Source organism: Megascapheus bottae, chromosome 6, assembly GCF_031878675.1.
Source record: "Megascapheus bottae isolate mThoBot1 chromosome 6, mThoBot2.hap1, whole genome shotgun sequence".
NCBI lineage: Eukaryota > Metazoa > Chordata > Mammalia > Rodentia > Geomyidae > Megascapheus > Megascapheus bottae.
In genome coordinates, this window is record NC_143514.1 from 51481806 (window position 1) to 51506919 (window position 25114).

At 38.8% G+C, this 25114-nt stretch overlaps 1 protein-coding gene across 1 annotated transcript in view; it reads left to right on the plus strand.

Moving 5' to 3' along the window:
- Nucleotides 1–25114, plus strand: part of Faf1 (Fas associated factor 1) — a 286921-nt gene that overhangs the window by 23366 nt on the left and 238441 nt on the right. Inside the window, exons 2-4 of the mRNA XM_090334872.1 lie at nt 3069–3137; nt 13316–13362; nt 19663–19865. Coding sequence (XP_090190998.1) covers nt 3069–3137; nt 13316–13362; nt 19663–19865 — 319 coding nt within the window. The remainder of the gene's footprint in view (nt 1–3068; nt 3138–13315; nt 13363–19662; nt 19866–25114) is intronic.

Genomic DNA, 25114 nt, shown 5'->3' on the forward strand with positions numbered 1-25114 from the left:
GGAGATGAGTCTCATGGACTTTCCTGCCCTGGCTGGCTTCCAACCTCAATCCTTAGATCTCAGCCTCCTGAGTAGCTAGGATTACAGGTATGAGTCACTGGCACACAATTTCTCTCTTTGTTTTGTATTTATCAAGTGATTATTGATGTGCATTTTTTTTCAGCTGCTCATTCATTATGTGTCTTCTTTGGTTATATTCCCATTGAAGTATTTTTCTTTTTTTTGGCTAGTCCTGGGCTTGAGCTCAGGGCCTGAGCACTGTCCTTGGACTTTCTCAAGATTAGAGCTCTACCACTTGAGCCTCAGCACCATTTCTGGCTTTTTTCTATGTATGTGGTACTGAGGAATCGAACCCGGGTCTTCGTGCATGCTAGGCAAGCACTCTACCACTAGGCCAAACTCCCAGCCTGTATATTTTGTTTTTTAAAACTGACTTTTATGAATTTTTTATTCTGATTTTGAGTCTTATAGTAGACGAGCCTTCTCTCAGACTGAGTTATCCTTTCATTCTCTTTGTGTATGTGTGTGTGTGTGTGTGTGTGTGTGTGTGTGTGTGTGTGTGTGTGTGTACACGTCTGTGTATGTTTACTTACCAGTCCCTGGGCTTAAACTCAGGGCCTGAATGCTGCCCTTGAGCTGTTTTGCTCAGACCTGACACAATACTACTTTTGTCACAACTTCACTTCCATGTTTTTGGGTAATTAATTGGACATAAGGTCTCAATGGACTTTGCTGCCCAGGCTGGCTTGAAACTACAAGCCTCAGATCTCAACCCCTTATGATTTATAGGCATAAGGCACTGATGGCTTGCCCCTTTCATTCTCTTAATTGTATTTCTTCTTTTTTTTTTTTAATTTTTATTTTTTCCAGTCTTTGGGCCTGAACTCAGGGCCTGAGCACTATCCTGTCATGGGGCTTGAACTCAGTCTGGGCTCTGCCCCTGAGTTCATCAGCTCAAGGCTACTGTCCTACCCCTAGGCCTGGGCATTGTCCCTGAGCTCTTTAGCTCAAGGCTACCACCCTACCCTTGAGCCAAGCCTCACTTCCAATTTTCTAGATAAGAGTCTAGATTGGAGATAAGAGTTTCAGCTCCTTTTATGCCTGGCTGGGTATTTCTTAAAGTATAGTGGTTACTAATTTTAATAAGTCCCACTTACTAAGTGTTAAAACAATTTTCTTTCTTGTGCTGATTTTGGGGCTTGAACTCAGGGCCTTTGTGTTGTCACTAACCTTTTTTGCTCAGGGCTAGGAGTTTAACACTTGAGGCACACCTCTGTTTCTGGTGAGTGCACGTGCGCTCGTGTGCGTGCGTGCGTGCGTGTGTGTGTGTGTGTGTGTGCCAGTCCTGGGGCTTGGACTCAGGGCCTGGGTGCTGTCCCTGAGCCTATTGAATAGCTAAGATTACAGGTGTGAGTGTTTGTCATTTTTGCTATTAAACCTTAGTAGTAATACTTGTTTAACATAGTTTTAAAAAAATGAGTCCTTAAAAAAAACCTTTAATCTAGAACACTAGAAAAATAAAGTCACACATGCATTTTAAGTTAAAGTAAAATAAATGGATGTGATTCATTTTATTATGCTTTAATGCTAGCATGTAAATAGTAGTAAAACTATTAATGAGATGGTATACATTTAAATTTTCATACTAGGGCTTTCTTGGTGTATATTTTACATTTACAACGTATCTTAAGTCATTCTATTTCCAAGACTCATTAGCTATGTATGTCTATTGGCTGCCAAAACAGACTAGGTAGACCTTGAAGTTTAATAATTTGCTTTCAGGTTTATTGTATAAGATGTAAGTTTTGAGCTGAAGTTCAGTTATTTACTTGTAGTTGTCCATTAAAAAGTTTATAGTATGCTGGGCGCTGGTGTCTTATACCTGTAATTCTAGCTACTTAGGCGACTGAGCTCTGAGGATTTTGGTTTGAAGCCAGCCTGGGCATAAAAGTCTGGGAGATTATTATATCCAATGACCTACTCAGAAAAAAGCTGGAAGTGCTGCTGTGGCTATGGTAGAGTGCTATCCTTGAACAAAAAGCTCAGCGACAGAGCCAAGTTTAAGCTCCAAGACTAGCCAAAAAAGCTGGGGATCAGGGTGGTAGTGGCTGGGAAGGTGGCTTAGTGGTAGAGTGCTTGCCTAGCATGCATGAAGCCCCTGGTTGGATTCCTCAGTGCCACATACACAGAAAAGCTAGAAGTGGTGCTGTGGCTCAAGTGGCAGAATGCTAGATTTAGCACTGAAAGGCTCAGGCCCTGAATTCAAGCTCCAGGACTGGCAAAAAAAAAAAAAAAAAAAAAAAAAAAAGAATAATAAATAAAATAAAGTTTATGGGGCCGGGAGTTTGGCTTAGTGGTTAAAGTGCTTGCCTAGCATGCATGAAGACCCAGGTTCGATTCCTCGGTACTACATACATAGAAAAAAAAGCCGGAAGTGGTGCTGAGGCTCAAGTGGTAGAGCTCTAGCCTTGAGAAAGTCCAAGGACAGTGCTCAGGCCCTGAGCCGAAGCCCAGGACTGGCAAAAAAATAAAAAAATAAAAAAAAAAAATAAAGTTTATGGGGCCGGAAGTTTGGCCTAGTGGTAGAGTGCTTGCCTAGCATACACGAAGACCCGGGTTTGATTTCCTTGGTACCACATACATATAAAAAGACAGAACTGGTGCTGAGGCTCAAGTGGTAGAGTTCTAGCCTTGAGAAAAATGCAAGGACAGTGCTCAGGCCCTGAGCATAAGCCCAGAACTGGCCAAAAAAGAAAATAAATAAAAAATAAAGTTTATAGTAAAATTGTTTCTAAGAATTAGAGGTCTAAATATTACCCTACATGTGGTAGTATTTAAACATGCTATTTATTATTGCTTTTAACTTGTTTTATATTAGGATAATACAAATATTACTCTATAAACATTTTCAAACTATCTAAGATGTTAGCTATCTAATGCTGAAAACTGTTAGCTTTTTCATAAATGAATTTGGGCTTAAATTACATATGTTTGTTAAATATTTACCTTTTTAAGTCTAATTTCATTTTAAAAATTGTATGTAAGATGCTTATTTATTTCATTTTCAGGCTTGTACTGGCATTGAAAACATTGATGAAGCCATTACATTGCTTGAACAAAATAACTGGGACTTAGTGGTAAGTATTTTTTAAATTTATCTAACCAATATTCGAATTTTATGAATTCTTAAATGTTTTTAGCATTCTTACTAGAAGGCTCAGCATACTGTAGCCTAACTATAGCTTATCTGGATGCATAAGATCAAATAATTTTATGATTACTATAAAGTCAAATTTAGTGTTAAATTACTAAGTTATTTGAGTATTCAGATTAATGAAATGATTTTAAAAGTTACTCTCACTGTGTATCATGTCCATCTTTCTGTATAGTATTTTTTTTTTTTTTTGTCCTGGGGCTTGACTCAGGGCCTGGGAACTGTCCTTGGACACTTTTTGCACAAGTCTAGTATTCTGCCACTTGAGCCACAGCGCCCACTTCCGGCTTTTTCTGCATATGTGGTACTAAGCAATTGAACCCCAGTCTTGATGCATGTTAGGCAAGCACTCTACCACTAGGCTACGCTCCCGGCCCCTGTGTAGTATTTTGGTGGATATTTTTAGATAAAGAAAACAGTCATAGTTGCTTGAAAGTCTGAGTAACTCTTATTTTTTTCCTCTGGACCTGAGCATTGTGCCTGAGCTCTTCAGCTCAAGGCTGCTGCCCTACCCTTTGAGCTATAGTACCACTTGCAGTTTTCTGATGGTTTGTTGCAGATAAGAGTCTCATGGACTTTAGTGCCTGGGATAGCTTTGAACTGTGATCCTCAGATCTCCGCCTCCTGAGTAGCTAGGATAATAGGCGTTAGCCACTATGCCTGGCTGGTAACTCTGTTCTGAAGTTATTTAAGAAATACATCTACTGTGTGATTGGATCAAGATGTGGTACTTATATACAATGGAATTCTTTGTTGCCATCAGAAAGAATGACATCGCCCCATTTGTAAGGAAATGGAAAGACTTGGAAAAAATCATATTAAGTGAAGTGAGCCAGATGCAAAGGAACATAGGCTCAATGGTTTCCCTCATTTGTAATAATTAGTACCCATGTAGGACTCTCCTAGTAGAGGACTACAATAGTTCAAAACTTAGGTACATAAGGTCATATAGGATTAGACTAAAAGAAACAATCTCTAGGAGATGGAAACAAGATGTTTATCTTGTGTGATTATTGTTCTTAATGTACTATATTATTTCTTTTCTCTTTCTTTTTGACCTTTGGTTAATCTCATGTTGTTGCTGTATCTGACTTTGTTACCTGGTATATTGTATATAGTTTGTTTATTTGAAATAGGAAAGGGAAGGGAGGAAAACAAGATGATTGGGAGGGAGTAGGGAGAGGGAAATGGGGACAAAAACCATGAGTGGAGGGGAATCAATCTGTGAGAAGTAATGCACCTACTACCTGATGAATGTAACTGTAACCCCTCTATGCATTACCCCAGCAATTAAAAAAATAAAAAGAAAGAAAGAAAGAAATCTCTATTGTGGTTTTATGAATTAAAGGCAATTCATTATAAAGGTGGTTTAATTTAATTTTTCTCCACTGTAATTCAAATGAGAAGACACAGCTTGCCACTAAGCATTCAAATATTTCAAAGCAAACTGAAAACAAATTGTATTGGAGCAATACTTTGTTAGGATGACACAGATGTTCTTTGATATTTTTGAGATTACAATTTTAAAGAAAGGCTACATTTTTCCTTGTTTGGAACTTATTGGATAACCCACTTTGAACCCAGGAACCTTACACTTTAAGTGTCCTAATATTACTATTATTTTACTCAGTATAAAAAAAAGTTCAGATTATGAAACTAGTAGTGCTCCTTGTGAAATAGGAAGTTAAAAAATTGCAAAGAAAATATTATAGGTTAAACACCCTCATTCTCAAACCTCAAATCTGAAATTTGAATCAGAATCTAAACTACTTGAGTGTTGACATGACACAAAAGACATTTTAGAGTTTGAAGCATTTTGGGTTAGAGGATTTTTGGATTAGAGGTGCACAACCAATAAAGTCTATTCAAATATTCTCAAAGCTGAAAACATCCAAAATCTGAAAATATTTCTTGTGTTAAGCATTTCAAATAAGAGATACTCAACCTGAAATTACCTTTAATCACATCACTCATGGGTAATACTATTTCATAGTTTTTAGATATTTTTATTTTAAAATCTCTTCTGTGTGTTTAAACTGATTTTTCTGGAAATGAGGTTAATTATACTGACATTTTTATAATCTACATTCTCTACTTAACATGAACATTTTTTTCTATCTTACTAAATATGACTTGATTTTTCTAAATGTTTGCTTAGTGTTTCATGTTGTGGTTGTAGCATAATGATCTTGGCAACTATTCTTATTCTGTAGAACACTGAGGATTTTTTGCAATACGTTTGTTTTGCGAACATTTTGTAGAGAACATTCATATATTGCATTTTAACCTCATTTTCCTAGAAGAAATTGAATAAGTTCATAATAGAATCTTTGTGTCAAATGACATAAATCTTTTTAGGGTTTTGGATAATTAGAACTGAACATATTTACAGCCTACCTCGAAGTACTTGCTTTTGTCTACCATACTATACTATATTCCAACAAAGTATGATTTCAGTAGTAGTATCTATGTAGAGATTTGTAGGAAAGGGCAATAACTTATTTGGAGTAAAACTTCTTTTGTGTTAGCAAGTACGTAATTTATTTATTTAGCCAGTCCTTGGTCTTTTTCCTCAGGGCTAGTGCTCTGTCACTTAAGCCACAGCACCACTCCTGGTTTTTCTTTTTCTTTTTCTTGCCAGTCCTGGGCTTGGGCTCAGGGCCTGAGCACTGTCCTTGGACTTTCTCAAAGCTAGAGCTCTACCATTTTAGCCTCAGTACCCCTTCCGGCTTTTTTCTATGTATGTGGTACCAAGGAATCGAACCCGGGTCTTTGTGCATGCTAGGCAAGCACTCTACCACTAGGGCAGACTCCCGGCCCACTCCTGGCTTTTCTATGTATGTGGTACCAAAGAAACAAACATGGGTCTTCCTGCATGCTAGGCAAGCACTCTACCACTAGGTCAAACTCCTCGCCCTATTTTTAAATTTTTATTGTTATTATAAGGATGATGTACAAGGCTGGACAGTGTCTTACTCCTGTAATCCTAGCTACCTTCTAAGTGTTCTGTGCTTTTAGGAAATGTATATATATATAATTTTTTTTTTTTTTGGTGGGTCGTGGGGCTTGAACTTGGACTAGGTGCTGTCCCTGAGCTCTTCAGTTTAAGATTATGCCTTATCCCTGGGCCTGGGCGTTGTCTTTGAGCTGTTAGCTCAAGGCTACCACTCTACCCTTGAGCCAAGCTCTACTTCCTGTTTTCTAGAATCTCAGGTTCTTTTGTGTCTGGGCTGGCTTTGAACCTTGGTCCTCAGATCTCAGCCTTTGAGTAGCTAGGATTACAGGCGTGAGCTACCTCGCCAGACAATAATTTTTGATTTTCATGCTCAGTTTCAACTTCAGTTTTTGTGTGTGTGTGTGTGTGTGTGTGTGTGTGTGTGTGTGTGTGTGTGTGTGTCTGTGTCTGTGTCTGTGTCTGTGCTGACACTGCTGTTTTGTAGAAGGACTCTATTCATAGTTTTTGTGCTTACCTTTTTTTTTTTTTTTTTTTTTGCCAGTCCTGGGGCTTTAACTCAGGGCCTGGGCACTATCCTTGAGCCACAGCACCACTTTCTGCTTTTTCTGTGTATGTGGTACTAAGGAATCGAACCCAGGACTTTGTGCATGCTAGGTAAGCACTTTGCCACTGGGCTACACTCCCAGCCCATGTGCTTATTATCTTTACATGTTCCAACATAAGACAAAAAAGTGAAAAAAAAAGCACATATATTTCTTTATCACTGGTTCTAAAAGATAATTTTGAACAAATGCAAACTTATATTAAGTTATATATACTAAGAATGAAAACTAAAGAAAGTTATGCACATAGTTTGTCCCACTTTTAAGTTTCATTGAGAGGTGCTTTGAAGCATTCCATCCCACAAATTTTCACTTTTGAAGAAAGACATGTTAAAAAATTCTGAAGAATAGGGCCAGGAGTGTAGCCTACTGGTAGAGTGCTCACCTAGCATGCATGAAGCCCTAGGTTCGATTCCCTGGTACTACATACTCAGAAAAAGCCAGAAGTGGTGCTGTAGCTCAAGTGGCAGAGCACTAGTCCTGAGCAAAGTGTCCAAGGACAGTGCCCCAGACCCTGTGTTCAAGCCCCAGGACTGGCAAAAAAAAAAATTTTTTTTTTTGGAGAGTAGTTTCATGCAGTATCCTGCACTGAATGTGGTTATAGAGTTCCTCAAATGGGCATAACTTTTTTTTCATTTTTTCATATATTTTTTATTATAATTAATAGAAGGATTGCATTATATTCACCAGATAGAAAGTGCATTACTTCACATACATTGATACCCTTTCTGATACCCTTTCTTATGTCTTGGTCCCCATTTCTCTCCCCCCACCCCCACCCTGGGCATAACTTTTCTACTTTATACATTGTTCATAACAATGTGGTTTATGAATAGTCTATCCATTGACAATATTTTAAGAAAGGGCCAAGTGCTTAGCATTCCACTTTTAATTTTTTTTTTTTTTTTGCCAGTCTTGGGCTTGAGCCCAGGGCCCGAGCACTGTCCTTGGACTTCTCAAGGCTAGAGCTCTACCACTTGAGCCTCAGCACCACTTCCGGCTTTTTTCTATGTATGTGGTGCGGAGGAATTGAACCCGGGTCTTCATGCATGCTAGGCAAGCACTTTAACCACTAGGCCAAACTCCCAGCCCCGAGCATTCCACTTTTATCTTGGCCCCCAGGCACTAGTTTATATTTGCACAGATGATTGCTATGACAAAAGAGATGTTACTCTAAAGGGATAACTCATTAGCTCATTCTATTCTCCATTGCTATGGTCACCATAAATACTCAGTGTCTCAGATTTTAACCTGACAACTATCTTTCATTCTCATTTCTGCTTTTCTTGAGGGCTTACTTTTGTCAACCATCATACCAAGTGATTTTCTACATTATTTCCTTTAATATTCACAGAAGTTATGAAGGTAGGTAAGTAATAAATATTAGTTTATTGTTACAGATGAGAAACTGAGACTCAACAAAGTGAGTTAAGCTGTTCAAATTCACATAGCTGTTAAGAAGTAAAAGTGACTTTGAATCCAGATGAGTCAGTCTGTAAGGATGGTTTTCATAGCTTTAAACTCACAGTTCATTGCTATTTTAGAAATTATTTATCAGCATTTTTCTTCTTCTTCTTCTTTTTTTTTTTTTTGCCAGTCCTGGGCGTGGGGCCTGAGCACTGTCCTTGGGCTTTCTCAAGGCTAGAGCTCTACCACTGGAGCCACAGCACCATTTTTGGCTTTTTTTCTATGTATGTGGTACCAAGGAATCAAACCCGGGTCTTTGTGCATGCTAGGCAAGCACTCTACCAATAGGCCAAACTCCCAGCCCCTATTTATCAGCATTTTTCTAATCAGTATGCCATTCATCTCTGAACATTTTTTTCTTTCCCTCCCTCCCTCCCTCCCTCCCTCCCTCCCTCCCTCCCTCCCTCCCTCCCTCCCTCCCTCCCTTCTTTCCTTCCTTCCTTCCTTCCCTTCTTTTTTTTTTTTTTTTTTGGCAGTCCTGGGGCTTGAACTCAGGGGCCTGGGCATTGTCCTTGGGTATGTTTTACTCAAGGCTAGCATTTTGCCATTTGGCCACAGTGCCTTATCTGGCTTTTTCTGTATATGTGGTTCCAGGGAATTGAACCTGGGTCTTCCTAGGCAAGCACTCTACTGCTAGGTCCCACTCCCCGCCCTGGAACTATTTTATTTTACCACTCAACCTATTTCACATTGCCAAGTGAAATAGATTTTGTTTTACACTGTTTCTGTTTTATTTTTATATAGATTTTGGAAGAAAGAATTGTGGAGTGTGTGTACATGCATGTGCACACACAAATACTGAGACTAGGGCTTGAACTCAGAAACTTGAGATTTTGCTAAGCTTTTTTTTTGCTTAAGCCTTGTGTTCTACCACCCACCGAAGTAGAACATTTTGCTGGCTAATCAGAGCTAAGAATTGTCTGCTTGGGCTGGCTTTAAGCCACTATCCTTAGATCTTAGCTTTCTGAATAATTAGGATTATAGACATAAGCTGCTTGTGCCTGGCATAGCTTTTTTTTTTTTTTTTTTTTTTGCCATTCCTGGGGCTTGAAGTCAGGGCCTGGCTACTGTCCTTGGACTTTCTCATGGCTAGAGCTTTACCACTTGAACCTGAGCACCACTTCTGGCTTTTTTCTATGTATATGGTACCTAGGAATCAAACCTGGGTATTCGTGCATGCTAGGCAAGCGCTCTACCCACTAGGCCAAACTTCTGGCCCCAAGATTACTATTTTTTAAAGTGCAATTTAATAAGTATGGAGGGAGTGTTTTCTACTTTGTAAAAGAAAATCCAAATTGTTACAAACATGAAATTCTCAGTTTAGTAAACTCATGTTGGCCATATTCTCAAACTTTAGTTACCTGCCTATTTGATGGCATGTTGTCTTTCTTAGTGATATCTTTCTCAATAGTATGATCTGTAACCTCAGTGTAGTTTTTTTCATTAAAAAAATTCTTTTACTTTTAAATTTTGTTTTATTGTCTATGTGATGTATAGAGGGTTTTCAGCTCTAATTTTTTTTTGTCAGTTGTGGAACTTGAACTCAGCCTGGGCCAAGCCCTTCAGCTTGAGCCACAGAGCTACTTCCGGTTTTCTCAGCCTCAGGATTACAGGCGTGAGTCATCTTTTTATTTGGATATTTTCACTTGAATTCTTCATATTATAATTAATAGATGAATGTATCTTTTTCTTCACAGAATGTAAACTATGTTATGAGTGCCAGTATATCTGTATTGCTTAGTATCATGCTTGGTGCATAGTTGGCAATTCAATATATGTTATATGATATCTTATTGTCACCTCAAAGTTAATATGTTCGAAGTTGAACCAGTGGAATTTTCCTTTGCTTCTGTGTCTACCTACTGTTCAAAGTTCAGATTGAATGCTGTCTCTGTTCTGTTTTCTTAATCCTCAAGTAAAAAATCAGTTTCCAGCTGGGTGTGGTGACTCATACCTGTAATCTTAGCTACACAGGAGGCTGAGATCTGAGGATTTCAGTTCAAAGTCAGCCCAGGCACTAAAGAACATGAGACTCTTTTCTCCAATTAATCACTAGGCACAAGGGGTAGAGTGATAGCCTTGAGCTAAAGAGCTCAGGGACATTGCCTAGGCCCAGAGTTCAAGCACCACAACTGACCTGCCCCCTTATCTATATTCTATCAGCAAGGGACACATTTAGTGTTCCTTACACTGAATTTACACACTTTACTTACTAATGAAAAAAGTTTTATATACACAGGGTTTGATAAAAAAACTAACTTTCTATCCAAAATTAAATACAGTATTTAAAATGATTTCACATTTTAGAGAAGTTGAAGGTTCCCCCCTTCCCCCCAAGGTGTTTGGTTTGAATTCAGGGCCTGGGCACTGTCCCTGAGCTTCTTTTGTTCAAAACTAGCACTGTGGGGCCGGGAGTTTGGCCTAGTGGTACAGTGCTTGTCTAGCATGCACGAAGACCTGGGTTAGATTCCTCGGTACCACATACATAGAAAAAAGCCGGAAATGGTGCTGAGGCTCAAGTGGTAGAGCTCTAGCCTTGAGAAAGTCCAAGGACAGTGCTCAGGCCCTGAGTTCAAGCCCAGGACTGGCAAAAAAAAAAAAAAAAGCTAGCACTGTACCACAGTCCTATTTCTGGCTATTTTGGGGGTTCTAACTCATAACATGAGAGCCTCAATTCCAAGTTTGCACTTTTTCTTTAGTTTCTCTTTTTAAATTATCTTCAAATAGTTGTATGAAGGACAAACTTTCGATTTTCTAAGTCCTTAATTTTTTTTTCCCATTACACTTTAGCAATCCCTTGTGAGCCGAGTCTTTCTAAGTTCTATTTTGTTTCTTTACCATGCTCTGAAATGCTTATTGTTATTTAGAAGAGATTTTTGTGTATGGAAATATTGTTGTTTACATAAAGTGAATAATCAACCTGAGACTAGGCAGACACGTTTCCATTGACTCTGGCTCTTGAAACCAATTGCGTGTGTTTTTGTGTATACCTGTCCTTCAACAACCCCTCCACCCCCTCCCCGCCAAGTTCTTTGGTTTGAATTCAGGGCCTGGGCACTGTCTCTGAGCTTCTATTGTTCAAAACTAGCACTCTGCCACAGTCCTATTTCTGGCTATTTGGGGGATTAGTTTATTGGAAAAGAGAGTGTCACAGACTTTCCTGCCCTAACTGGCTTCAAACCACAATCTTCAAATCTCAGCCTTCTGAGTAGGTAGGATTACAGGCAAGAGCCCTGATGCCTGGCATATATATATTTTTTTTCTATTTATTTTTATTTTTTTTCCAGTGGGATGCCATAACTTTCCAGATTCATAGCAAATATCTTTTTTTTTTTTTTTTTTTTTGCCAGTCCTGGGCTTGAGCTCAGGGCCTGAGCACTGTCCTTGGACTTTCTCAAGGCTAGAGCTCTATCACTTGAGCCTCAGCACCACTTCCAGCTTTTTTCTATATATGTGGTACCAAGTAATCGAACCTGGGTCTTCGTGCATGCTAGGCAAGCACTTTAACCACTAAGCCAAACTCCTGGCCTCATAGCAAATATCTTATCTCAGCTTTGTTTTCAAAGTATAAGTGTATACTTCAAAGTATAAGTGTTTCATAGTATAAGTATATACTATGGTACACTTGAACCACTTCTGGCAAGTTAATATAGGTTAATGCTTTACAAAATGCACAAATTCCTTTTGGCTACTGATTTTTGAGCAGCTGATAAACCAAGTGTTAGGTATTTTCAGTGCTCATGTTATATTTTCATATCCTGTTGAGGAAGGGGAAGGAAGGAGGATTTGGTATGGTGAAAGGCAAAGCGGAAAAGTTGTCTTTATTTTTTTGGGTCATGGGGCTTGAACTCTGGCCTGGGCACTGTCCCTGAGCTCTTCAGCTCAAGGCTACAACCCAACCCTTGAGCCAAGCTCCACTTTTCATTTTCTAGTGATTAATTGGAGATAAGAGTATCTCGCTTTGTGTTGCCTAGGCTGGCTTTGAACCTTGATTCTCAGAGCCCAGACTTCTGAGTAGCAAGGATTATAGGCGTAAGCCACTGGACCCAGCTGGTTGTCTTTTTAAAAAAAAATTGTTTGTATTCTCTTTCCTAGCCCCCACCCAGAGTAAGATGACAATGTGGCAACCCTCCTGCTTATTAGCCTCCAAAAATATCCTTGCCATATTATACCTGTGCTACTGTTTGCTACCTTAGAGACTGATTTCAGTCATGTTTATGTAAGGAACTGTCTCTTGTATTACTGCATTCTTTTGTTACCTGATGTAGTTAGGTGCTATTTTTATTAAAAAATGCACTTAAGCTTTTTCCTTTTCAATATTCTTTTTGTTAAGAATAATGGTTATGGGGGCTGGGAGTTTGGCCTAGTGGTAGAGTGCTTGCCTAGCATTCGCGAAGACCCGGGTTCGATTTCTCAGTATCCCACATATGTAGCACAAAGCCGGAAGTGGTGCTGAGGCTCAAGTGATAGAGTGCTAGCCTTGAGAAAGTCCAAGGATAGTGCTCAAGCCCTGAGCTCAAGCCCATGACTGGCCAAAAAGAAAAAAAAAAGAATAATGGTTATAATAGGAAATAATGAATTTAATCCTGCGGCTAATTTAATTTTTTTATTTTTATAGAAGTTTTCATTTGTGACCGACTTACTTTCTTTCTTTCTTTCTTTCTTTCTTTCTTTCTTTCTTTCTTTCTTTCTTTCTGTCTGTCTGTCTGTCTGTCTGTCTGTCTGTCTGTCTGTCTGTCTGTCTGTCTTGGGGCTTGAACTCAAGGCCTGAGCGCTGTCCTTGGGCTTTCTCAAGGCTAAGACTCTACCACTTGAGTCACAGCACCACTTCTGGCTTTTTTCTATGTACCTGGCACCAAGGAATCGAATCTGGGTTTTGTGCATGCTAGGCAAGCACTCTACGACTAAGCCCTGCTCCCGGCCCCAGCGTCACCCTTTCTATCATTATCCTATCTGTCCCAACTCCACTTATCCTTAATTGATCTAGTTCCATTTTCACATATGTATACTAAATATTGATTGTATTTGCCTACATTTCCCCTCTATTAAGTGACTTTTGCTGTTTCTTGTTTGCAGGCAGCTATTAATGGTGTAATACCCCAGGAAAATGGCATTCTACAAAGGTATGTTATATGATACTTAATGGTTTAGATGACAATTTAGTAGAGTAAAGAAGAAAAAGCTGTTAATTTGTTTTATTCTTTAATGGAACATTTTATTTTTCATTGATATAATTATTATTCTTTTGATACTTTTTTGAGCTATTACTTCTCTTAAAATTACAAGGTTTAACTATTAAATTTTGGATTTTTTTGAGATTGAGTAATACAATATTTTAAGGTAATTTATTTATTTATTTTATTTTTTGGTGGGCTGTGGCTTGAACTCAGCCTGGGCACTGTCTCTGAGCTCTTCAGCTCAAGGCTACCACCCTACCCCTAGGCCTGGGTATTGTCCCTGAGCTCTTCAGTTCAAGGCAATGGTCCTACCCTCCATCCTAGCCCCACTTCCCATTTTCTAGAGGGTAATTGGAGATAAAAGTTTCAGGTCAGGCTGGAGTTTGGTCTAGTGGTAGAGTGGTTGCCTAGCATGCACGAAGACCTGGGTTCGATTCCTTGGTACCATATACATAGAAAAAGCCAGAAGTGGTGCTGTGGCTCAAGTGGTAGAGCTCTACACTTGAAAAAGTCCAAGGACAGTGCTCAGGCCTTGAGCTAAAGCCCAGAACTGTCTCCCCCCACCAAAAAAAGTTTCAGATCCTTTCATGCCCAGGCTGGCTTTGAACCTTGATCCTCAGATCTCAGTGTCTTGAGTGACTAGGATTATAGGCATGAGCTACCCACGCCTGGCTCCAGGGTCATCTTCTGATTCATAGGATGGATGGAACTGGACCCTTTAAATCATTGGCATTAAAGAAATGAAACACACTTAATAACTACAGAGTATAATTATCATCCAACAATTTAAACTTTGTCTCCAACTTACAATAATTCCCTTTCCTCTTTTGATTTCTAAATCATAGTATAACTTGGAACAATTTAAGTCATTAATAATGCAATTCTTGAGAAAACTTAAATGTCACTGGTAATATATGGACTGCCTTTAGTGGTTTTGTGTCTTTGCCAGAGGTAAAATTAAGAGATGAGGCTGAGAGATTTACAAGAGTTAAAATATTAAAAAAATTACAACTTTTTTCCCTTAAAATTAGAGACTCTGGTTCTGAACTGAAAGAACACACCATAAAGAGCTAAAATAATTTTCCCTTCCAAGTATAGTTCAATTCCTTGACCCATACCAGCCCTTCTCAGGTGAAATTTGGCTTGCATTTGGTGGCTGGGATTTCCAAGCCACTGAAGCATGATCTGCTAAGTGCAAATGAGGCAGATGGCAATTAGCAATAAAGTTGTTAAGGAAAATGCTGTTGCCAGAGCATCAAAAAATTACCCTGAAATGCAAAATGTATAGATTATAACACACTATTTAGGACAGAAGTAAAATTGTGTTTGATACCGCTACCAAACAATTACTCTTAGCAATTTGTGATTAAAGTGAAACCTATTCCCATGCTCTTTTCAAAAATTGTCAGAAAGTTTCATTTTAGAGTAAATGTGGCTAGTTTCCAAAGTCTTCTATACTGGCTGTGTGTGTGTGTGTGTGTGTGTGTGTGTGTGTGTGTGTGTGTGTGTTCAAAAGCATGCAATGAAGCCCTTGTCTAGAAGCAAACCAGATGATTACAGAAACTTCCTTTGTACTCATTTTTATTCCTTGGTATAGGAAGTTTTAGACTGCTAAACATGACTCCAGTTTCATTCTTGAATAAGTATTATTACTCCATTTTTGTACAAAAAATTTTGGCTGTGCAAAGTAGGTTTGATTAATAATTCTGAGCACACATTGGACTTACTACACTTGATAACACTTTTCTGTGTTTGAACTGTAGAAATTCCCTTTTGCTGAGGGGGCGGGAAATCTCTCTGGTACTACTTCCCCTTTTTATATTATTTGGGTTTGAATTCAGGGCCTTAATCTTGCAAGGCAGGCACTATTATGCTTTAGTTATTTTTCAGATAGGGTCTTATTTTTCTTGGGGCTGGCCTAGTACAACTCTCCTTACCCATGTATTCCACATACCTAGTATCACAGAACCACCCTGATCAACTCTTTAATTGCAATTAAGTCTCACTGTCTTTTCTTTCAAGTAATGGTCCTCCTGATCTTTTATCTCCTGGTAGATGAGATCATAGACATGAGCCATATGCTCATGAGCTATAATAGCCCCCTAAATTGTTTTTTGATAAACACATTAAAATATTTTAAGGCTTATATTTGTTCAGAGTCAAGTGTTTGTTGGTTGTGTTTTATTCTTTTCTTTTTTATTCTTTTTATTTTGTGCCAGTCCTGGGGCTTGAACTCAGGGCCTGAACACTATCCTTGGGCTTTCTCAAGGCTAGGGCTGTACCACTTGAGCCATAGCACCATTTCTGGCTTTTTCTATGTGTGTGGTACTGAGGAATCGAACCCGGGTCTTCGTGCATGCTAGGCAAGCACTCTCTACTAGGCCAAACTCCCGGCCCTGTTTGATTCTTTTAAATTAAAAGAATGAATCATGTAAGTTGTATAATACAGTCTCAGCTAGGCAGGGTAGCTGTTGTTTGATCCCAGCTATTTGAAAAGCAGAGACTGAATAGATCATGGTTCATGGGCACCAGGAAAAATGTTAGTGACAACCCAGCCACAAACAGTAATCCAGGCTTGGTAGTGTATATCTCTTATTCTAGGTGTATGGAGAGTATAAATAGAAAGATAACAGTCTTGGCTGGTTATAGTAAAAAGCAGGAGACTTGATCCCCAAAATAACCCTGTCTGATGATCTGGCCTTGTGTACAAAATCTGAGTACCTCTCTTTAATGCCATGCAAAAAAGATAATCATTTGTATCTGGTAAATTTCTTCAACTCTTTTCTCCTTGTGTTCGTGTAGTCTTCAAATCACTATGGATTTGACCTGAGTAAAAACTTCTATGCTGTGTGTTTTCTGACTAGAGGAAATGAAATGAATGAGGGCTTTAAAAAAAAAAAGTTTTATAGGGCTTAACACTGAAGGCAGGAAATGCAATGATAGCTAGATATGGTATATGTGTGAGCATGAAAAAAATTATTGTTTTGTAAGTTTTATTTTTATAGTCAAGTTGAATATAGTCTGTTTCTACAACTGATTCTTTGTCAGTTGGCAGAGAATAAGAGAACAACCAAATAGTGTAGTTTAAAGAAATTGCTGTATTATACAATATTGTTATGGGATATATCTGGTCTATAGAATGTGTTTATTTTACAACTTTGTTCTTATGGTCATTTATTTTACTTATTTATTACTTAAGACAATTATCCTTAATTTTATAGGAGGAAATAATAACGCATGAGGTAGTCTGATCCAGATACAGTACAATGAGAGTCAGCAATAGCTTCTAGCTAAGCTCTTTCTTCAAGGCGATAGCTGCTGCTGCTGGTGCTGCTGCTTCTTTCTTCCTCCTCCTCCTCCTCCTCCTCTTCCTCCTCCTCCTCCTCCTCCTCCTCCTCCTCCTCCTCCTCTTCTTCTTCTTCTTCTTCTTCTTCTTCTTCTTCTTCTTCTTCTTCTTCTTTCTCCTTCTCCTCCTTCTTTTTCTCCTCCTCCTCCTCCTCCTCCTCCTCCTCCTCCTCCTCCTCCTCCTCCTCCTCCTCCTCTTCCTCCTCCTCCTCCTCCTCCTCTTCCTCCTCCTCCTCCTCCTCCTCCTCCTCCTCCTCCTCCTCCTCCTCCTCCTCCTTCTCCTTCCCTTCTCCCTCCTGCCTTCTCCCTTCTCCTCCTTCTCCTTCTCCTTCTCTTCCTTCCCCCCTCTCTCCTACTCTCTCTCCCCCCTTTCCTCCTTTCCTTCTTCTCTCTCCCTTTTCCCCCTCTCTCCCTTCCCCTCTTTCCCCCCTCTCCCCCTCTCCCCCTCTCTCCCTCTCCCCCTTTTCCCCTCTTCTTCTCCCCTCTCTATTTTTCTCTCTCTCTCTGCTTACTCCTTGAGCCACAGCATCACTTCCTTTTTTTTTTTTTTTTGATAGTTAATTGGAGATAAGAGTCTCACAGCCAAGTGCTAGTGCCTGGGATGACTTTGAACCATGATCCTCATATCTCAGCCTCCTGAGTAGCTAGGATTACAGGTGTGGGGCACTGCACATGGGCCCTCTCTCTTTCTCTGTCCCTCTTTGAACTCGGGACTTTTCCTTTGTACATCCAGCGTGGGCACTAAAGACCTGGGAGACTCATCTCCAGTTTAATCACTAGAACACAGGAAGTGATGCTGTGGCTCCAGATGTAGGGCTGTAGCCTTGAGCTTCTGCACATCTTACACTCAAAAGGGTAGGTTTTTGTTTTTGCATAAGAGATTACAGGTAAGTAATATATGATATTCATAACAACACACATGACAGATTAAGTCAGAGTTAAGCCAATTTTTTTTTTTTGTGCCAGCCCCAGGGCTTGAACTCAGGGCCTGAGCACTGTCCTTGGTCTTTCTCAAAGCTACAGCTCTACCACTTGAGCCACAGCACCACTTCAGGCTTTTTTCTATGTATGTGGTATCAAGGAATGTAACCTGGGTCCTCATGCATGCTAGGCAAGCACTCTACCACTAGGCCAAACTCCTGGCCCTAAGCCAATGTTTTAAATTATTACTTCTTTATTCATTAGTTTGAGAAATTCAAATGCCTTCCATATGTGAAATCATGAAGGGAAGGCAGAGGACATAGCTATTAAAAACAAAAATGTAAACTTGGTCCTTGTGGACAAATATTATATTACTACAATATTATATATATTAATAAACATATGCATATGTAGTACTGCTACTATATTTTAGTATAGTAGTCCTATATGTGTATGTGAGTGTATAGCTTCTATAATATCACTGCTATAATGTGGTAGATGTCTAATGATTGATAATATATTTAATTTTATAATTATAATGAAGGCTAATCAGACTTAGTGTGTGGTAGCATATGTGCTGAGTTGAAAAATACTCAATCTGAAATGAAGGATTTGTGTAATCTGGTAAATGAAAGATGGGAATGAGATGGAGTTGGGGTGGAAAGAATATTCTTTGAAGGAATAGCCTGTGCTTCCAGTGAAATGGAACAGATCAAGGTGACTGAAGACTTTTGTGCTTTCAGCATAGAGAGAGAGAGGATAATATGGTAGAGGATTATGCTTATAAAATAGATAGGATTTAGGTAATGCAGGTCTTTTTGGACCACTATCTGAGGAGCAGTGGGAACAATAGAAAGATTAAGGAAGAACTTGGTCTGAAGACATTAGTTTCTTAGTTTCACTATAATGGTTATATGGAATGGAATGTGGAAGAAAATGTATTTAGAGATTGGTTAGAAGGCTATCGAATTAGTTTGTGCCCAAGTGACAAACTGAGATCACTTGGTCTAAGATGGCAGCTTCAGAGGATAAAGGTACATGACTTATCCAAAGGATATTTAAGAGGTAATTTTGAAGAGACTTATTGATGTGAGTATATATATGGGAGATAAGAAGGAATCAAAGATAACTCCCATAGGTTTCTGGCTTAAGTTGCTGATAATGGAGGAGGACCAGACTTGGGAAAACATTAATAATGTGATCTTTGGTTATGCCGAGTTTGAAGTATGAGATATTACTAGTTAGATCTCAGGCATTGTGCAAATAGTTTTTTTTTCCTTATTTTACAAATAAGACTGCTATTAAAAGTGCACAGCTAGGATTTCATTTTTATTTTCTGTCAAGAAGACAAACATTGAGAAATGTTTAAATGTTATTCAGAAGATTTCAGAACAGGAGATGTCAAAGATATTGGAAAGGAAGGCGGTGGAGTTAATCTCTAGTGTAATACTAGAAGAAAAGATTCTTTCAGATTTCACACAAATAGGAAAAATGAATCCCTCATTTCATAGAAAGTGGGAAAAAAGAGAGTGCATGTGTACACTAGTTTATGGAATTGGTAAAGTAATTTTTTCTGATGATTTAAAAAAATTAACTAGAGAAAAATACTTTTAATGCCAGGAGTGAGATAGAATTAAGGTTTAAGGGCAGTGACGTTTCAAAAACAGTCTTTTTGGAAGATAGTGAGCTAAGTAGTGATTTAGTGAGAATGAACGAAGACAAAGTTTTTATTTCAGAGTTTCAATTAGCATTTTACTAACTTTATAGTGAGGTCACTTGATCCTGTTCCCAAGGCAAATTATTAATAAACTAAAGAATAAACATGGGATGAAGAATAAAATGGGCCTTTATTTACTGGAGGAAATAGAACTTTAGTTCGACTTTAACATAGGTAGGAAGAATACACAGTTGGGTATGAAGAAAGTGTTAGGTGTATAATAATTTGATTGTTGAAAAATTATTTTTTATGTCAACATTTAGTGACTATGGAGGTGAGACCATACCAGGACCTGCATTTGATCCAGCAAGTCACCCAGCTCCAGCTCCCACTTCCTCTTCTTCAGCATTTCGACCTGTAATGCCATCCAGGCAGATTGTAGAAAGGCAACCTCGAATGCTGGACTTCAGGGTTGAATACAGAGACAGAAATGTTGATGTGGTACTTGAAGACAGCTGTACTGTTGGTAAGTATTTTCCTATTCATGTATGTTCCTTCATACATGAATAATTCATTTTGAATTGACTGCCAAAAGACAGGGAAAAAGAAAAAAAATGAAACTGATCGTTTCCTATACAGATCATTAGTCTCTAATTTTAACTATTCCATTGAGATAGAAGTAAACTCAGGAATAAAGCCTCCAGTCCAACATTTGCTGATGAATTGGAATCCTGAAGACTTTTCTCCCTGGGATATCTTCAAAGTTCGATCCTCCAAGTCTCAGCCTGTAAAGTAGCCAGGATGTATTTTGGGAATTAATTCCTTTGCAAATATATTTTCTCATTCTGTAGCTTGCCTTTTGACTTCATTCCTTTTTGGTAAAAAATCTTTTTAATTTAATAGTGTCCTGCTTGCCTGCTTCTTTTTTATGTTGCCTGTGTTCTTGGTGTCATTGTCAAGAAATATTTACCAAGATTAAAGTTATGAAGGCTTTTCCACTATTTATTCTTCTAGGAATTTTGTAGTTTCAGGTCTTATGTTTAATATCTTTAATTTACCAAATACAATGAGTTGATTTAAACAATTTTAAATTGTTATTATAAAGGTGATGTGCAGAAGGATTACAGTTATGTAAGACAGGTAAAGAGTATATTTATTTCCTTTTGGGCAATGTCACCCCTTTCCTTGTACTCTTCCAGTTTTTCCATTCCACCCCTACCCACAGAGTTTATTTTTGAGTACGATATAATGATTCAGTTTATTAGTCTGCTTGTGGAAATCCCATTTTCTCAATACTATTTGTTGAAAACCCTATTTTGTTCCCCAGTATGGAGTCTTATTACTTTGCCAAAGATTATTAAACTCTCTGAATTTATCCCCATGCTTACTATTCTGTTCCTTTAAAAATTTTTTTTTTGGTATTGTATTGATATTGTGAAGGTGATGTACAGTTACATAAGACAGGCAAAGAGTACATTTCTTTGTGTACAATGTCATGCCTTACCTCATCCATTGGTTTTTATGTCTGCCATTAGGCCAATACCACACTACTCTGAATATTGTAGTTTTATAAAAATGTTTGCTTTTTATTTATTGCCTATCTTGGGGCTTGAACTCAGGGCCTGGGCACTGTCCTTGAGCTTTCTCAAAGCTAGTGCTCTACCACTTGATCCACAACACCACTTCTGACTTTTTCTAAGTATGTGGTACCGAGGACTTGAACCCAGGGCTTCCCGTATGTCAGGCAAACACTCTTCCACTAGGTCGCACTCTTCCACTAGGTCACACTCCCAGCCCTCACATTTTAATCACTTTTGTTGTTGTTGTTGCCCATCTTGGGGCTTGAACATTGTTTCTGAATTTCTTTTGCTTAGAACTGTAATCTTCAGATCTCAGTCTCTTGAGTAGTTAGAATTGCAAACATGAACCTTTTCACTTTTCTTAGAACCTGTCCCTTTTTCTTAGTACATTTGCACTCCCCACTCCCTTCTTTGTTTTGTTTTGATTTTTTTTTTTTTTTTGCTAGTCCTGGGGCTTGAACTCAGGGCTTGGACACCGTCCCTGAGCTTCTTTTGCTCAATACTAGCACTCTTTATTTATTTATTTTTTATTTTTTTGGTCAGTTGTGGGACTTGAACACTGGGCCTTCGCACTGTTCCTGAGCTCTTCAGCTCAAGGCTGCTGCCCTACCCCTTAAGCCACAGCTCCACTTCAAGTTTTCTGGTGTTTGACTGGAGATAAGAGTCTCACACACTTCAGTGCTGAGGCTGGCTTTGGCTGTCTGTGAACTGAGATCCTCATATCTCAGCTTTCTGAGTTGCTAGGATTATAGGCATGAGCCACCATGCCCAGCTTTAGCATTCTTATCATTTGGTCCCATTGTCACTTCTGGCCTTTTCTGTTTATGTAATACTGAGGAATAGAATGCTAGGCTCCATGCACTCTACTACTAAGCCACATTCTCAGTTCTTGCTTTTTTTTTTTTTGTACCAGTTGTGGGCCTTGAACTCAGGGCTTGGGCACTGCCCTTGGGCTTTTTCAAGGCTAGAGCTCTACCACTTAGGCTACAGTACCACTTCTGGCTTTTTTCTATGTATGGAATTGAACTCTGGTGTGCTTGCTAGGCAAGCACTCTACCAGTAGTGCAAACTCCCCGTCCTCAGTTTTTGTATTAAAAAATTCTTTTATTATTATAAATATGATGTACAGAGGGGTTATATAACATAAATCAGATAATAAGTACATTTCTTTTTGGACCTATATTGAATTGTTGATTCTTTTCCTTTCTCAAATTAACTGTTTTCTTGAGTTATTAAAACCATTTCTTTATCTGACTTCTATGTATTCAATTCTTTTCTTCTACTAATCTTTATTTACCTTAGTTGGCCTTAAGTAATCTTTCTGAAGCACAAATCTCATGCCTTTATATGTCCTTATTTTGATCCTCGTATTTGGTCTGTCTTTTCTTGTTTTAGTTGTTTAGAAAACTCCTATCCACATAAATATACCTTTTCTATGTAGTCTTGATGTTTTTCAAAAATTTATTTAATTTTATTGTCACGGTGATAAACATAGGTTACGGTTCTATGTAATCTTTCTTAGCTCTGATAGATATAGTCGATTTGAACCATTTTTCTCTGATCATATAAAATACTTTAGAAATAGGTTTAAACATTATTCTTGTGTTTCAAGTTTTTTTTTTTTTTCTTTTGGTCCTGGGGGCTTGAACTTTGGGTGTCTGGGAATTATATTTGAGCTCTTTAGCTCAAGGTTACCACCCTACCTCTTGAGTCACAAGAGCCACTTCTGGTTTTCTGGTGATTAATTGGAGATAAGATTCTCATGGACTTTAGTGCCCTGGCTGGCTTTGAACCACAATCCTCAGATCTCAGCTTCCTGAGTAGCTAGGATTACAGGAGTGAGACACTGAGCCTGGCTTGAAGTTTTTCTTTGATTGTTCAGTTTTAGAACCTAGGGATCAGGTCTTATTTTTATTTTTTATCAGTCATGGGGCTTGAACTCTGGGCCTGAGCATTGTCCCTGAGCTCTTTAGCTCAAGGCTATTGCCCTACCCCTTGAGCCACAGTGCCACTTCCGGTTTTCTAGTGGCTAATTGGAGATAAGAGTCTCACAGACTTCTTAGTACTAGTGCCTGGGCTGGCTTTGAACCATAATCCTCAGATCTCAGCCTCCTGAATAGCTAGGATTATAGGCATGAGCCACCGTGCCCAGCTTTAATTTTTATTTTTTTCTTCAAATATTTGACCTAGTCATACCTGATGATGAAATGAATGGCATGGGAGAGTATCTATATTCATTCACCTACATGTTTAATTTTGTCACCTGCCAGATGCTGGTGACTCATGCCTGTAATTCTAGTAAATTAGGAGGCTGAGATCTGAGAATTGTGGATCAAAGCCAGCCTGAGAAGGAAAATCCATGAGACCCTAATTAGTTATAAAATGTTCAAGTGGTTCTGTGGCTCAAAGTGATAGAATGCTAGCCTTGAGCACAAAAGCTTAGGGACAGTGCCCATGATCTGATTTCAAGCCCTAGTGTACACACACACACACACACACACACACACACATACACACACATGTGTACACGTGAGCGCGCATGCATGTGCGCGCGTGCACACACACGCACTCTCTTAATGTCACTTAATTGCTATAGACTAACATACTGTTGTTCAAGAGTTTAATGAATAACTTTTCTGTAGTTATATACATTTGAAGAAAATAAAGATACAATAGAATAATTGAAGTTTTAATGTTATTACTAGAAAGATGTACACAGATATGAAAGCAAGTATAAAGGCAGCTAAGAAATTTTATACTGGAGTGACACCTAGTGGTAATTACACTGGCTTGTTAGTGGATCTTTTTATCCTGTTTATTAGTATATTTCATTTTATTACCAGAAATCTTCTGAGTTTCATTGTCTAATCTTGAGTAAATTTCAAGAATCATTTTAATTCCTTGATTCTCCTATAAAAGACTTCCTAGTGTATGGTAGTATGATCCTTTTGAAGATAGGTATTGAAGATAGGTATTAGTATGACTCTAATTTAACCTAACATACAGGTATTTGTTTAATAAAGTTTGCTGAATCAATACTGTGAAAAAACTTGCTTTTACAGTATCCATTCCACATAGCCTATTTCTTAGTATCTAAATAGATCTATTACTAATATGACCATTTGTCTCATTTTTTTCTATTTTTAATATATTTTCCATCTGTCTGTCTTTCCCTCCCTCCCTTTACTCCCTCCCTCCCTCTCTCCTCTCTCTCTCTGTCTCCCCCCTCTCTCCCTCTCTCTCTCTTCCTCTCTTCTTCCCTCCCTCTCTCCCTCCTTTCCTCCCTCCCTTCCTCCCTTCCTTCCTCCCTCCCTCCCCCCTCTCTTCCTCTCCTTTTCTCCCCCCCCCCCCTTTTTTTTTTTTGCCAGTCCTGGGCTTGAGCTCAGGGCCTGAGCACTGTCCTGGGACTTTCTCAAGGCTACCACTCTACCACTTGAGCTTCAGCACCACTTTTGGCTTTTTGCTATGTATGTGGTACCAAGGAATTGAACCCTGGTCTTCATGCATCTAGGCAAGCACTTTAGCCAATAGGCCAAACTCCCAGCCCTTTCCTCCCCTTTTTGTAGGTTATAATACTTGAATTCAGGGCCTGAGCACTATCCTTGGGCTTTCTTCAAGGCTATGCTCTACCAAGTGTTTTTGTTGTTATTGTTGTTTGTTCATTAATAGTATGGGGAAAAAAGAGGTAAGAGTAATAATCTTATTTGTTTTTTAAAGATACTGGCACCACCAAAATAATTTATAGGATCATTTAAAACTGAATAAGCAGCTTGTCAAACTGTAGGTTTAATATGCATTATTCATTTTTCTTTTTTTTTTTTTTTTTTTTGCCAGTTGTGGGGCTTGAACTCAGTGCCTGAACACTGTCCTTGAACTTTTCTCAAGGCTGGAGTTCTACCACTTGAGCCAAAGCACCACATCTTGCTTTTTTCCTATGTATGTGAGTACCAAGGAATCAAACCCGGGTTGTCGTGCTTGCTAGGCAAGCACTCTACCACTAGGCCAAACTCCCGGCCCTTCATTTTTATTTCTACATTAGAAAGATTCCTTTAACCCAGTTTCACTTTTTTCGATTTTTTTTTTTTTCTGGTCGGTCTTGGGGCTTGAATTCTGGGCTTGGGCACTGTCCCTGAGTTCTTCAGCTCAAGGCTACCCCCCTACCCCTGAAGCCACAGCCATACTTCCTAGTTTCACA